At 46.6% G+C, this 15,855-nt stretch overlaps 1 protein-coding gene across 1 annotated transcript in view; it reads left to right on the forward strand.

Annotated features, from left to right (window-relative positions):
- LOC311047276 (teashirt homolog 3-like) overlaps positions 1 to 7,946 on the forward strand; it is a 29,382-nt gene extending 21,436 nt beyond the window's left edge. Inside the window, exon 2 of the mRNA XM_084059931.1 lies at positions 3,572 to 7,946. Within this exon, the coding sequence (XP_083916057.1) occupies positions 3,572 to 6,921 (3,350 nt within the window). The 3' untranslated portion in view covers positions 6,922 to 7,946. The remainder of the gene's footprint in view (positions 1 to 3,571) is intronic.
- The last annotated feature ends 7,909 nt before the right edge of the window (positions 7,947 to 15,855 follow it).

Genomic DNA, 15,855 nt, shown 5'->3' on the forward strand with positions numbered 1-15,855 from the left:
TTTTGCTCCAGGGACCCCTCCCCCCCAGAAGCAAAGATTTGAGCTACAAATGTTCGCTTAAATGTTCGCTTAAAAAATAGCAGATCTTCAAGCGGCTATTTTTGAATATAGCTCAAAGAAATCTTAAAATGACACACAGATGCGTTCCCGGGATTGAATGGGTTAACCCACCGCCACACCCCCCTTTTCCGCTCCTATTCACATTATCATAATTGTGTCCAGAACATGAGGGGCCAGGGAAGTGATCATGTCATTTTATTTACACCCTGCTTGGCCCTCTTTAACAAACGACGCGCCGCTGACTGCCAGGCGGACCGGGGCCCGACGACATCCTTTGATCAGAGCTGTCGGGGCCGATAAGCGGAGACTGACAGGTAATGGATACCCACTGACAAACCGAATCTCCGGCAGGGACGGAGCCTGGGCTCTATACCTGCCAGGTCTCCATTAGCAGGGGGGGTTACCTGCTTGATTCTGCCCGACCCCCCCCCCCCCACCACCACCAGGGGCCCGGATCAGACCCGCTTCAAGGCCCGACTGGAGATTGGCTGTTTAGCACTGGAAACGAGGAGTTATTTCACCAATGACATTTTTGTTTAGACTGGACGCGTTTGAGTGCGTGTGTGTGTGTGTGTGCAGGGTGGGGTGAGGGGGGGTTTATGGTGTGTTTATTCGGGTTGTGCTCGTGTGCACGTTGGACCGGTGTGTGTGTGTGTGTGTGCAGGGTGGGGTGAGGGGGGGTTTATGGTGTGTTTATTCGGGTTGTGCTCGTGTGCACGTTGGACCTGTGTGTGTGTGTGTGTGTGTGTGTGTGTGTGTGTGTGTGTGCGCTTGCGTGCGCGTGTACCTAGAACGTTCAAGTTTTTTTTTCGCTTTTCACACCGCGGTCCGGCCTAAAATTCCGCTGTTTTGGAATCAGACTTTGCTGTGGGGGGGGGGGTGCATTTTCTGTTTACTTTTTTTTCCTTTTTCTTTTGCTCAACATTGGCTAATGTTGAGCGTCTTGCAAGAGTGAAGTGGACAGCGAAAACAAAGGGGCAGAGCAGAGTGATGCTGGTGACATGGCCTGACCACGGAGACATTTGTCCCACTTAGCGCTGACAGAGAGTGACAGTGAACGAAGGGACGGCGTGCCACCACAGACCACCATCATTCTCCAAGGACAGCAGGGTGCAGGGGGGGGAGGGGTGGGTGCACTGTCCCCTGAGACGCATGGCACAGCAGGATGTCTTTCCTTGCTCATACGCACATTATATATCCAAACGCACTCAGGCACACTCATACGCACATTATACACCCAAACGCACTCACGCACACTCATACTCACATTATACACCCAAACGCACTCACGCACGCACACACGCACGCACGCACACACACACACACACACACACACACACACGCACACGCACACACACACACACACTCTTGTCACCTGTCTTGAGGTGAGCTGTGGGCGTCCGTATGCAAAGTGACAGGTCGCTTATGCAGTGCCATCACCCCCACCTCCCGCATACACACACACACACACACACACACACACACACACACACACACACACACACACATACGCCATCACCACTCTCACATAGAGCCACCTTTCTTTTTTTCATGTTCTCTATCTCTCTCTCTCCGTCTCTCTCTCTGTCCATCCCTACTTTCTTCTCTCCTGTTATTTATTTATATATCTTAGCCCTGCTGTCTTTGATGTGAGATGTGACATCGTGGTGATGTGACTGCGTGACGCCCAGCACCTGTTAGGGACCTCTGGGATTGTCCATCAGAATAAAGTGTCCTCCTGCATGGATGCAGCTCTAACACCCTTTATGAGACTAATGAAGTCACTGCACAGCGCATTACTCTGAAGGACGTCAATTCAGACCGAATATTTTCCATGAACATAAACCTCACATCCCTTCCTTGTAACGACCAAACCTCTCTCTGTGTGTGTGTGTGTGTGTGTGTGTGTGTGTGTGTGTGTGTGTGTGTGTGTGTGTGTGTGTGTGTGTGTGTGTGTGTGTGTGTGTGTGTGTTATTGATATCGTGATATGAGACTAGATATCGTCTGGGATGGTGTGAAATTAATATTGTCCACAAAATCCCAATATTCATGCATTTGGTCAAAATATTGTGATATTTGGTTTTATTCATCCAGCCCGTGTGTGTGTGTGTGTTGTGTATATAAACAGTATATAGTACGTATATAGCATGTCCACACGTGTGAGCGTGCCAATGCCAGCCAGCGTGTGGGGGGCGTGCGTGCATGGATGTTTTGCCGTGCACGTGCACACCCTCGGCAGAGAGGCAGATGAAGAGGCGTCAGACATATTAACTGACAGATGGAGGTTGATCCAACTCATTTATTACCCCAGAGGAGAATGCCACGGCGAGATTGGGCTTCATTAATTTCAGATTTAGTTTTCATTTCAAGCTGTTGCGCCCTGAGATAAATAAAATGGCGCATTATGTTTTTGCCAAGATATTTCTTTCTTTTTTTTGTTTTCCTTCCAATAGAAGGAGTGAAGAGAGGGGAGGCATAAGTTCCGTGTGGCTGGGGTAGAGTGTATAAATACAGGCTCGCCTGGAGGAAAATAACACCTCAACGGCTGATGAGGTGGAATGGGATGACTGTAATTTCTCAGCGCAGCTTTAACCCATTAAGACCTGGGACGCATCTGTGTCACGTTTTGATTTGAGCTAAAAAGCATTATTTTACACTTTGGCTATTCAAAAATAGCAGATATACAAGCTCATAGCGCGGCACCGAGTGCCGCGCTACGATCTTGTAGATCTGCTATTTTTTTTAAATCTAGAAAATGTGTGCAAATATATTTTTTCAAAGCGAACATTTTTAACTCAAATCTTTGCTTCTGGGGGTCCCTGGAACAACATATTTTGAGATGGGGGTCCGCGGCCAAATACATATCATTTTGGGGGTCCTTGACATGAAAAAGTTTGAGCACCACTGATATAGAAGCATAGGTTTTTCAGAAAACAGTTAGGATTTAGAAGACATTTTGCAGAATCGGAACCTCAGGCCTCAATGGGTTAAAGGCTCCCACACAGATGGCTCATTTATCCCTGGGAGTCCTCGGGCACACATAGCAACATAGGAAACTTTTTGTTTTTTCCTCCAGTTATTCTAACACACTAAGGGTTTCAAAGTGCTTTTCCTCTCCCCTTGCAAATTGAAAAACCCCTTGTCGGCAGGGTGGCCAAAAAAAAGAAAACATTTTACAAACAAAAGAAAAATCATAGAATTTATATATTCAATTTGACTTGATTTAATACAATTACTGTGCCCGTTTAATCACTATTTTGTGGCATCACTATTTTGTGCATGTCATTATTGTCAACATTATTCAAAATGTTTAAACATTTAAAAGAAAAGTCCAAAATAGCAGAAATAGCTGATGTACAAGCTTTGTTTTAAGCCATTTTCAACAGCCAGAGGCTATGGCTGTTTGGGGGTCCGTGGCATGGAAAAGTTTGGGAACCGTTGGTCTAACACAATGTGATTGCCACCTGCTATTCTAAGACAGATCTCTCTCTCCTTCTTTTTGTCTCACAGTATACTCTCCTGAGGAGGCAAAGGAGCACGCCGGAGAGGACACAGAGGTGGGGGGAGACGACACCCTGGCCTCTCGGGACGACCTCTCCGTAAACGACGATGACCTGACTGATTGCGGCGTCGGGCCCGACGAGGAGGAGCCCGGCGCGTGCGACGACCCGGAGCCCGGCGGGCCTGCTGCTGCGGACCTCTCTGGACAGGAGATGGACAGCGAGTCGCACGTGAGCGACGAGGCGGCCAGCGACAACCTATCGGACTTTGAGAGCCCCTCCGTGAAAACAGAGGAGGGCAACTTGGCCGCGACGGCGCCGCTCATGAACGGCGGAGCCGAGATGCCCGCCATAGGCATGGACACCCTGGAACAGATGAAGACCATCTACTCGAGCTTCCTGACCACCTCCTTCTGGTCACCTCTGAACTTTAACCCCGCGCCCCCCACCACGCAGACCGCAGCTCCTGTGGAGAAGCCGGTTCGCAGCAACAGCACCAGTAGCAGCAGCAGCTGCAGCAGCAGTAGCTACGACTGGCACCAGTCTGCGGTGGCCAAGACGCTGCAGCAGCACGCGTCCCAGGGCCGCCTCCCGCCTCAGTCCGAACCCAGCCTCTTCAGCACGGTGCAGCTCCACCGGCAGAACCCCAGGCTGTTCGGCTCCATCTTCACCGGGGCCAGCAAGTTCCGCTGCAAGGGCTGCAGCGCCGCCTACGACACCCTGGTGGAGCTGACGGTGCACATGAACGACACCGGCCACTACCGCGACGACAACCACGACAGGGCCGGGAGCGGCGGGAAGCGATGGTCTAAGCCCCGCAAGCGGTCGCTGATGGAGATGGAAGGGAAGGAGGACGCCCAGAAGGTTCTGAAATGCATGTACTGTGGACACTCCTTCGAGTCCCTCCAGGATCTCAGCGTCCACATGATCAAGACCAAACACTACCAGAAAGTGCCTCTGAAGGAGCCGGTGGTCCCCGTGGCGGTCAAAACCATATCTTCTAGGAAACGGAGCTTTGTGGGTTTGGAGCGCACCGCCTCTCCGCACTCCAGAGAAGGGACCCCCAAATCCAAGCTCTCGCACTCGGACGCGAGCGACGCCTCGCAGAAGAGCCCCTTCAGCCCGTACGCCGCCCCTAATAACCGCTATGGCCACCAGAACGGCAGCAGCTACGCTTGGCAGTTCGAGTCCAACAAATCACAGATCCTCAAGTGCATGGAGTGCGGGAGCTCCCACAACACACTGCAGGAGCTGAGGACGCACATGATGGTGACGGGCCACTTCCTGCGGGTGACCAGCTCCGTGGGGAAGAGGATCCGGCCGCTCCCCGAGGCCACCTGCCCGAGCCCCGCCCGGGTGGCCACTCCCACCGAGGAGAGGGTGCAGTCGGTCCCCCTCGCTCCCTCCACCTTCTCCCCACCGCCGCCGCCGATCACCGCGACTCCCCCGGCCTCCTCCCCTCCCCTCCGAGAGATCAAGAAGGAGGAGGTGGAGGAGGTATGCACCAGGGAGGAGATGATCAAAAGTGAAAAGCAGGAGTCCGGCGTACAAGGAAAGGAGGAAGACGAAGAGAAGGAGGAAAAATTCGACACTACCAAGTATAACTATCTGACTGAAGAGGACCTGAAGGAGAGCCCCAAGGGAGGCCTGGACATCCTCAAGTCTCTGGAGAACACTGTGACCTCGGCCATCAGCAAGGCTCAGAGTGGGAACCCCAGCTGGGGGGGCTACCCCAGCATCCACGCTGCTTACCAGTTCCCCAACGCCCTGAAGCTCTCCCAGGTCGGCTCGGAGAAGAACTCCCCGCTGAAGTTCATGTTCTCCGGGGCCGACATATCCCTCTCCTCCCTTGTCAAGAACCAGCCTCTCATCTCCCCGCCCCTCACCCAGTCCTCCCCCCTCCCCAGCAACAACTTCCAGGCCATGGAGGAGCTGGTGAAGAAGGTGACCGAGAAAGTAGCCAAAGTGGAGCAGAGCGTGCGGCAGCGGTCTCCCAAGAGGGAGCCGCGTCTCTCGCCCTGCAGCAGCGAGGCCGGCGAGTCCGTCAAGGGAGGAGGCGGAGCCGACTCGCCTCGGGAGTGGAGGGCCGTGACCCCGGCCGACAGCGACAAGGGCAGCCACGGTGACAGGTCGTCCCCGGCGACGGCACCCAAGAGGGAGTCTGGCGTCAAATCCCCGCTGGCCTCCGCTCTGAGCTGCAGCACCACCATCATCACGGGCCACCTGCCTCCTGAGCAGCCTTTCGTCAACCCCCTAAGTGCTCTTCAGTCAGTGATGAACATCCACCTGGGGAAGGCTGCGAAGCCGTCCCTGCCAAACCAAGATCCCCTGAGCCTGCTTTCTAGGCTGAGCCAGAGCATGGGCGAGAGAGCCGCCGTGGCCGCCCCACCCGCACAGACCAAAAAGCCGGAGCCTAAGGCGGACCGCAGCTTCTGCCAGCCCAGCGATGACCAACCCATGGACCTGACTAAAGGGAAGAGTGACAGACGAGGCTCCGTGGGCTCTGCACCCCTGACCCCCTCGTCCACAGCTTCGTCTGTCTCCCCCTCCGCTCTCATCACCCCTGCAAAGCTAACGGTGGTGTCGCCCTACACGTCCAGCAGCCCCCTCCACGAGAACGCCTTGTCTGACATATCGGACATGCTGAGGAATCTGACGCAGTCTCACCACGTGCCCAAGCCCCCCCAGCGGTCCCGCATCGCGGACAGGGCCGAGGTGGTGGGCTCCACCCCGGACGAGGCGGAAGGGTCTCTACACGGCCACAAGCGCAAGGGCCGTCATTCCAACTGGAACCCCCAGCACCTGCTCCTACTGCAGGCCCAGTTCGCCAGCGGTCTACGGCAGACGTCCGATGGGAAGTACATCATCAACGACCTCAGCCCGCAGGAGAGAATGCACGTGTCCCATTTCACTGGCCTATCAATGACCACCATCAGCCACTGGCTGGCTAACGTCAAATACCAACTGAGGCGAACCGGCAGAACCAAATTCCTGAAGAACTTGGATTCGGGTCAGCCAGTGTTCTACTGCAGTGACTGTGCCTCGCAGATCAGAACCCCAGCTGCCTATATCTGCCACCTGGAAGCCCACCTGGGTTTCAGAATTAGGGACTTGGCCAAACTGTCCCCCAAACAGACTGTTAGAGACTCTAAGACTCTGACGGAGAAACTAGTGCCCCTGGACTCTTTCCTGTCGCCACAGTCGCAAGATGACTGCGGCGGCAGCGGGCCGGTGTACCGCTGTCAGCTCTGTGTCCGTAAATTTGCCAGCAAGCATGCCATCAAGCTGCACCTCAGCAAGAGCCATGGGAAGTCCCCAGAGGACCATCTGCTGTATGTGTGTGAGGTGGAGAAACACTAAGTGACTCTGAGCAATGGACATACTGGAAAACACATGTAGAATGGCTGTTAAAGAGTCCACAACTAAATCAAAAAAGGAAAACGGACCCTATTTAAAAAGTGTGAAAATGCACAAAGATGCCATGAACTACTGTCAAAATCTGTCAGCACAAGGTGGTTCCTATGAAAGTGTCTGGTTTTTCTGCATTTCAAAACTCCTTAATTTCAACATATAAGTCAAAGATAATTCAACTTATTAAGGGATAGTTCATCAGAAAAAGTAATGTGTTTGTTTTCTAGCCTTACTATGTATGCCAATAGTAAGTAAAGACAGAGCCTACCATGATTCTGGTTAATCTCTTTTGACAAAAAAAGTATAGTAACTTGAAATGTATCTATACTGTTGTATTTATTTCCTATTTTTGTGAATTTGGTTTTGATTTGCTTGTAGACTGCATGTTTGACAAGTTTTAACTGTTGTTTGTACAGTCCTGTCCAGATTTTAAAAATGCTGTTTGAAATTGTTCAACTTTTTAACACTTAAAGAATAGCCAAATGCCTGGGTTTCCTAAGCATGATTTATACTTACAGTAGCGGCGGTTTTGTGCACCAAAAATAGCCAATCTACAAGCTCGGCTACTTTCGATGCACGTCACGGCATGCAACTAAGTATAAATCATGCTTTAGAGGCGTCTGCCAAACAGCAAGACAATTCCATCACTTCTTTATATCATTATTTTTTTTCTGTACAGGTTATTGACTTTCTTGCTGATTGTAAAAGTCGCCTCATTCCTTATCGTTGAGTCATGGGGCGCCCAAGAACCAGGTCTGTGTAAAAATGTATATATAGTATATAAGCTTACCATTGCTGTTTAAATTATGCATACTTGTACCTAATTTAAGAGGACAATGACTATCCACTGGTGCGGAGCCTTTGAAGAAGATAAAAATGACATTGTTTTGCACAATAGTTTTATAAATGTTATTTGATAAAAAAAAATACAGATATGTTAATGCCTTGTGCTTCTATGATTAAATTGACTTAATTGCTGCATAATGCGGTTGTGTTTTCTTTCATCTCGATGCAGCTAACACAATACATTTTAATTAATTATTTGTATTACTATTATTGTTACAGTATTATTGTTATTTAGTTTATAGTTTTTGCATGTACAAAGCAGCCACATTTAAAAAAAATAGTTTATGAAGGACCACTGGCATGATGAAAATTACATCATGCCTGTTATCCTTCATGAGCTAAAATTCAATGTGGCTGGTTATTAACCCATTAAAGGAGTAGTTCACCCTCCAAAAAAAAATGTTTTTGTCGCATCCCTAAGCCAATAATTTGATTACCGGCAAAATCATCAAATCGTTGGCTCAGGAATACGTCAAAAACCAAAAAACTCCATGAATTCAAGGCTTTATGGGGTGTGTAATTGATAGAAAATAAGTCATATTTTGGGTGAACTACTCCTTTAAGTCCGGCAAAGCATCTGTGTAATTTTAGAATTTAGCTATATCATACTGTCTGTATAGCAACATACGTTTTTCAAAAAACTCTTGAACATTTGAGAACATTGGTTCTCAAAAATAGCAGATCTACAAGCTCACACTATTTTTGGTCCGTGGCCAAATACATGGGGTCCTTGGCACGAAAAGAGGGCTACTGATTTAGAAGGCATTTGTAGAATCGGCCTCAGGTCTTAATGGGTTAATGCATGCAAGTCTTAAAAAAAAACGGGGAAAAAAAACTCCCAGTCGCTGTCACCAAATCTAATGACTCAGCGGTTTCCTAATATCATGCTCTTTGGAACCCTCAGCGTTTATCATGATCTGTCTCCAGAGCCACCAGTTTGTCAGCATGTATCCTCATCCCCAGTGATGTGTGTGGTAGCCAGTGGTGGCCAGTAACTAAGCGTATTTACTTGAGTGTCGTACCGGTATAATAATAGAAATATTGCACTTTTGCAACCACCAGAAAGGAACCAGGAAGGGACTCTTAGTTGGGACCTAAACGTACAAAAATATATTAGGAATTACCCACTTAAGCCCTATTTAAAATATAGTGAAAAAGATCTGCCATTTTCACTATTTTTGAAAAAGTCGGATTTTCATTTTTTTCTTTCTTCTTTTTAAACTTTGTTTTAAATTTTAATACAGCAATGCATATTAAAAAGATATTACTCATTAAAAACAATGTCCAAAACTGTTCACTTTTCAGGATTCAAATTCAAAAGTTTCAAAAATAGCGTTTCTGCAAGCTCAAAACCTGCTATGTTTGATACTTTTGTGTGACGCTGTAGTATCACGTAGGCCGTCGATTTACGGGAAAAAAAATACAAAAAGTAAAAAATATGGAGATAAGAGGTTTCTGCCCGACAACAGCGATATACACTTTGTCCACCCACTGGTGGTGGCGTTACCGTACGGTGGAGGAGCGGAGAACGCTTTGCTGCTTGCTCCTTGCGTCTTGCCCGTGTGTTGAGGTGTCTGTCTGGCAGGTGGTGTGTGCTGCATGTAAAATCACCAGATGTTTCTGCAACGAGCCACTGGAGGAGGAGTAGGAAGGAGGGTGGAGGCTGCAACAGCAGGCAGAGTGAGCTGATTACCACGGGGGCTTGGATGCCATCAGGAGCCCTGGGCACACGCAGCAGATCTGGCACACACACCTGGATGCCAAGACTGTCCCCTGGATAAAAAAAAAGAAGAAAAAAAAGAAACTAAAGCAGATCCTATATGTGCGCGTTGAGAGGAACTGACAGGAGGAAACGCATAGACAGGTGCTGTCTCCCGCCCCCACCCCCCCCTCCCCAAAGCAGGCGTTTTGGATCTTAACGACGTTACTGGCAAAGCGTTGACGGATCAGGCCCGACACGTCGCGGGCTCGGTGCCACGTTGGAATGAGAAATTCTCCCCATATCCATTTAAATTTAATGAGAAATATACAGTTTTGGGGTTTTGTGGGGCCACCTCGCCGCACACACACACACGTGACATTTGATTTAAGCCCCACGGCTGTGTCGTGTTGAAATGAACAATTGAACACGTCACGTTTTTTAACTTATTGATCAGTTATTATTTATATACAGTAAAATCCTGAAATCATATGGTTTATTTTGTCATTTGTTTTCCATTTCAGGGTTCAAACCCACAGCAGATTAAAGACACGGCAGGCTATTAAGCAACACAGCTGCAGGTAATGAAATTAATTAATAGGTGTGTTAGATTTAGGTGTGACCAGAGCCATGGGTGTGCCCTACTGGTCAATGCCTGCACGTTGACACACCCCAAATCTAATACACCCATTATGGATTTGATTAGCACCAGCTGTGTTGCTTACATCACAGTGTACTGTAAGGTCAGCCTTATGCAGTCTGCTCTATTCTTTAACCTGAATTGGATAACAAGCCGGCCTAAGGTTTAATTCCGGTTTAATGTAACTCAGAGATGAAGCCAAATGGATTTGCTTCCATTGGCACACTCTCAGAGTCACATTAACAGAAGATATTACTGTATAGCTGAAGATCAGTGATTACTTGTCACTAGCACAAAGGTAGAAAATGATCCCCACTTGACACATTGTGAATAGTACACCTCTGTCTGTCTAGGGACACCATGTTCTTTCGGTTTGATGTTCCTGGGAGCTGCGGGCCTGTCATGACTGACTGACTGAGCGACATGGGCTTGTTGGAAGTTGTCTGGTTACTACGGCAACGGCCATTCGCCCAGCCTCTCTAACCCGGCTCGCTCGCTCACTCAAACGGAGGACAGCTCGAGAGCTGCACACCCATTTACTCCCTTAAATCTCATCATCTCGCTTCAGTTCCTCCCACCCGGGGAACAGATTAATTAACACACACACACACTGTGTCCTGACCCCGTCTTCTCGCACAAACTCATTACCGCCTCAGACTCGCTCGCGGCCCCTCTGACGTTTAGGATACATTGGGCTCAACGTTGCAGGAGGACCCAGTGATGACTCACGTCAGACAAGCTGAATAAAAAGGCCTTAACAAAGAATGATAATTGAAAGATGGGATGCAGGCCAGTAGCCATTGATAATGTAAATGAAATGGGGCCGAGCCGCTATTCAAAATGCATCATGACTTTAACAGCTTATTTTGTCCTTGCGTACAGCCAGTGTTTGGCAAGCTACTTGAAATGTAGCTATAGCTAGTTACTCTTCATAAGAAATAACTGGCCAACCACTAAAAGCTCTCTTTCTAAATACTGTAGGTAAGTACTAGGTATCTACACTAGAAGTCACTTAGTAAAAGTATCTTGCTACATTGAAGCTACTTTGTATCTAATGTAGTTGGTAATGTATGTGGCTGAGGACACTGTTATGACACGAGTGACTGAATAAAACATAGGACTGTAAAAGCTACAAATGGAGATGGATAATTCGCTCTTCGATGTGATGAACAAAGTGCACTCATCTGTTGTGCTAATTTATGTTGATGTGGTGCTGAAAATCTAGTGAGGTAGCTTTTGTCAAGCTACCCACCTGCATGGTGAAAAAGAAAAACATCCCTAACCACTTGAAAGCTGCTACATCTGAAAGTAGTGTGTGTTGCCAGGTTTTGTGAAAGAAACAAGTGGACAGGTCTACGAAAACAAGCCCAAAAGAAGCAACTAGAGTTCACACACAGAGGGTCCCCAGCAAAATGACTTAATATAGCATCAAAATCAACTGAACCACTTTAACCATATACTGTATACATCGGCTATTTGAAAATAGCCGATCTACAAAAAATTGAAATATTCAGGATATGTTCGTTACATTTTAATACTCAAATCTTGTACGGGGGGTCCTGACACAAAATATTTTCAGATGGTGGTCCGCGGACGATTACATATTCATTTGGGCGTTGATGAAAATTTGTGAGACTGATTGTTTTAAACATCATTAGACAGCAAGCCCAAATAAGCAACCCGCAATTAACAATATTTACAGAAAAACAGCAACCCCAAAGTCACTTATAATAAGTGGACATGGCAACACTGGAAGTTACCCATAAGCTACTGAGAATAGTTAAGCTAGTGGCTCAGCTACTTATGGTTCAGCTACTGTCTAACACTGTGTAGTGTAGTATAGTACAGCATTGCACTTTGGACAGGAGACAATGTTTTAAGCTCTCTGCGCTGTACATTTTGAAAGCATGGTTTATAGCTGTGATGTACTCGGGGCAACGATGGTTGGGGGGAGCGTTAATGAGATGGTTGACACTTTGGGGGTTAATGAGGGGCTGGAGGGAGAGACCTAAATGATTGGACTTCTGCTTGGATGAGCATTATGGTGACTGCTGGAGGAGAGTGGTATTAAAGGCCGCCACACAGTAAAATTACAGGGTGTTAATTGAACTCCGAAAAGTGTAAAGAATTGACCCGTAACGCCGCAGGATCTTGCTGACAATTATAATATAAAAAGCATATGAACTCCTCTAGAGACAGTAAACATTAGATATGTTCTCCTTTGTTCTTTTGTTCTTCAGAGTATCCTTGAGATCGAGTTAGTCATAGAAATAAGGGAAGAAAAAGTATGTACCGGTATCCATTTGTAATGAAAAAAAAGAGTGTACAAATATAACCAAATGTACCTAACAGGTCCATTTGGTTACATTTGTACACTCTATGACTTGAATTAAAGGTGCTGCAAGTGCATTTCTTTTGGTTAAAACGAGAGTTAAAACTAAAAGAGGTAAGCTCTATATTCATATGATTCATAATCATTTGATATAGTGTTTGTTCAGTAACAGGGGTCTCCCCATCACTCCAGTTCTTTAGTGAACAGAAAATACATTTTCAGGTAGGACACCGTGTCATCTAATCAGGAGAGAGAACTAATTTAGCTTCAATTTGAAAGTATTCCAGTTCCAATCATGTCGGCTCATTTTGTTTGTTTCAATTACGTCCTGTATCCTGCATGAGTTCTCTCTCCTGATTGGACAGAATTGGTATCCTGACCTGATTTCCTTTTTTTTTTCTGTGTATAGCTGTAGCGACGGAGAGAACCCTGTTATACTGAACAAACGCTCTGTAGCATTGATTACTATGGAAATATAGATGTAACACTTTACAGTATGTTAACAAAACTATATCACTTAAAGCATATTTAACACCCAGGATATTATTGTGAATGCTCCTAAAACAATGTCGCCAGTGAAGGAGGGGGGGAATGGGAGCGGATTGGATAGGAGCCCCCCCCCCCCCCCCCCCCACACACACACACACACACACACACACACACTCCTCCACTCCACAGATCTCCCATCAGCCCTTGTCATCCCTCTAATGAATATCAGTTAAATTGCTCTGTGGATCCAACGACTTTGGATGTCAATGTGATTTGTGTGAGTGTGTCGGACGGCGCGGCGGCGCCCAGCCTGACAGAGTGATGAGCATCAGACCCATCAGACCAATCACACAGGAGACACTGACAGCACACACACACACACACACACACACACACACACACACGCACTCACACTCACACTCACACTCACACTCACACACACTGAAAGCTGTTTGTTTAGGAAAAGAAAATGGCTGCCGAAAAACACACCAAAAAAAACCCTCAGTGTTGATTTAAAGGGAAACATTGGCATTATTCCTAACCTAAACCCCACTGTTTTGATGTGAGGAGATCAATAATATAGTGCGTGTGGCAAAAAACAACGACAATGTTTTCTGTTGAATTTCTATGTGAAATGTTGTTTTGATGTTTGATGTCTCGTGCCGCTGAGCGTATGGATGGCATCATTATGTGTTGAAAAATACAATACACGTACAGTATTGTTTTTCCCTCACTATATTATTGATCTCCACACATGAGAACGATGGGATTTACATTCAAAATCGGTGAGGTTTCCGTTTAATTAATAACTCTCTAAGAGACCCATAAGGGTCCATTATATGGTAGGGTAGTAGCCTATTATAAAAGTTATTCTGTATATTGGATCATGCTCCACTTGGTTTGGAAAATATACATTCTGAATTCACATTTTCAGTAGTTACACTCAGTTGTTTTATGTGCCGTGGAATAAAAAAAAAAAAAATACTTGTCTAGCAATAAGTTGAAGCTTGAAGCTTTGGAAATACACAAAGAAAAAGAGGATTCATATGTATCAAAGCAATACATTAAGGAGAACAAAGCAGATTGGCATGCAGTTGCAGTTGGTTCTCTGTGACAATCTGAGCGATTGTTCTGATCATCAGCCGTGTCACATCCTACAAATGACCTTTGAGTTTCTTGGAAGCCTCGCGTGCTTCCCTGGAAGTGTTGTCTGTCTGTGCCGCCTCCCTACCGGGGGTGACGCGATGGCCTCTGACAGCCGCACAGGAGTCATGGGTGGCACAGAGATGGCTTCACCTTTGAACCTTGACCCAGGTCATACTGTATACAGTAGTTCTATGACAATCAATGGGTTAATACCCTGAAAACTATTTTTTTATTTATGTTTCCAATTAACTTTATTGCGTTTAGACCTAGGTTCAAGATGGTTCCAATTTGTTTTTATTGTTTCATCTTGTGTACAGGTACATAAGAGTAAAAACAATTGTGAGTAATAGTAATTAAAACAGAGAAAAGGGGGAAAAGAAAATCAATAATTTACACAGCACCAAGAAAAGTGAGGGTTTTGTCCATTATCTTAGCGCCTAGCCTGGAATTGCGTAATTTTAGATGTTGTCATTTCTTTTCAGAGCACAAAAGCCAAATGCAAGAGCATCAAGGCCATGAAATAAAACAAATATAATTGAATAAGTCAATTGAAATAATGAATTTAAGTGTTACAGATCAGTAAAACATTATATGTTTATTTCACAAAATAAAAGTAGTTTGGGTTATTTTTTCCCTATTATAGGAAAGAGGCAGAGGAGAAAATGGCACAATCAGCTGGGGCAGTGTGGGGCGGGCGGGGCATCAACTCCACTCAGAGCATATGATTTTTTGAGGGGCATATAGGGGCCAAATTGGCCTCTATGTAATGCCTCCCCTGTGTCTAGCAGCCCTTAAGATGCTTGAAGGCACTGTCACTGTTAAGTTCTTACTCCCAGGTTATCAACATCTAATGTAAACATGCAGAAGCATGCGGAAGCTGCCAAGATGACCTGTGCCACGTACTCCCAGGAAGTCAACAACTAACGTAAGCGTATTGTGAGCACATGGAAGCTGTAAAGTGGCCTGTACCAGTGTCAGGCTCAGGATGCCTCTCCAGAGGGTTGTAGGATAGTGGGAAAGAAACAGAGAAATAGAGAGAGAGAGAGTAATGGAGGCAGAGAAAACAGAGGTAGCTTTAGCCACTTAAACCCTATACACTTTGACAGATGACAGGAGTCCCCCAGGGCTCTAGATCCTAGTAGTTACCTTTACACCAAATTGCCTGACTGAAAATAGCAGATCTACAAGATAACAACGTGTTACGCTCGTGTAGATCTGCAATTCTTTTTTGCTACATGGGTTCACCCTAGAATAGTGACGCTGGGGTTCATGTGGTTAAAGGTAGGGAGGTTCGGATTTTGAAGTGTGCCCTCACTGGCGGATATAAAGAAGGTCTTTATGCCGTTGCCGTGTTGCTGTGTGTGTGTGTGTGTGTGTGTGCGCTGCCACTGCCTGAGATAGCTGTCAAAAGCATTTTGGTCTGATATGTGACAGATTTGCTAAAGACACTCGTCTCAGGGCACTGCTCTATATATCGTTAGTTTAATGCACAATGACATGACCAATTATAGCGAGCTCCATGCTCAAATAGCATGTCAAAACCTGTGTATCAATCCATTAGATCCTGTCTCCCAGCACATTAAGTGGTACCTTTAGCAATCTCTCCGGCATGTGCAGGAAAAAATGCTGACGGAATGGAAAATCGTCCTGTGCTGCTCCACACAATGCTGCTGTCTTTCAGAGGGGTTGGCCCACTCTCTCTCTCTCTCTCTCTCTCTCTCTCTCTCTCTC

Source organism: Gymnoscopelus microlampas (genome assembly GCF_963454915.1).
Source record: "Gymnoscopelus microlampas genome assembly, chromosome: 6".
Classification (NCBI taxonomy): domain Eukaryota; kingdom Metazoa; phylum Chordata; class Actinopteri; order Myctophiformes; family Myctophidae; genus Gymnoscopelus; species Gymnoscopelus microlampas.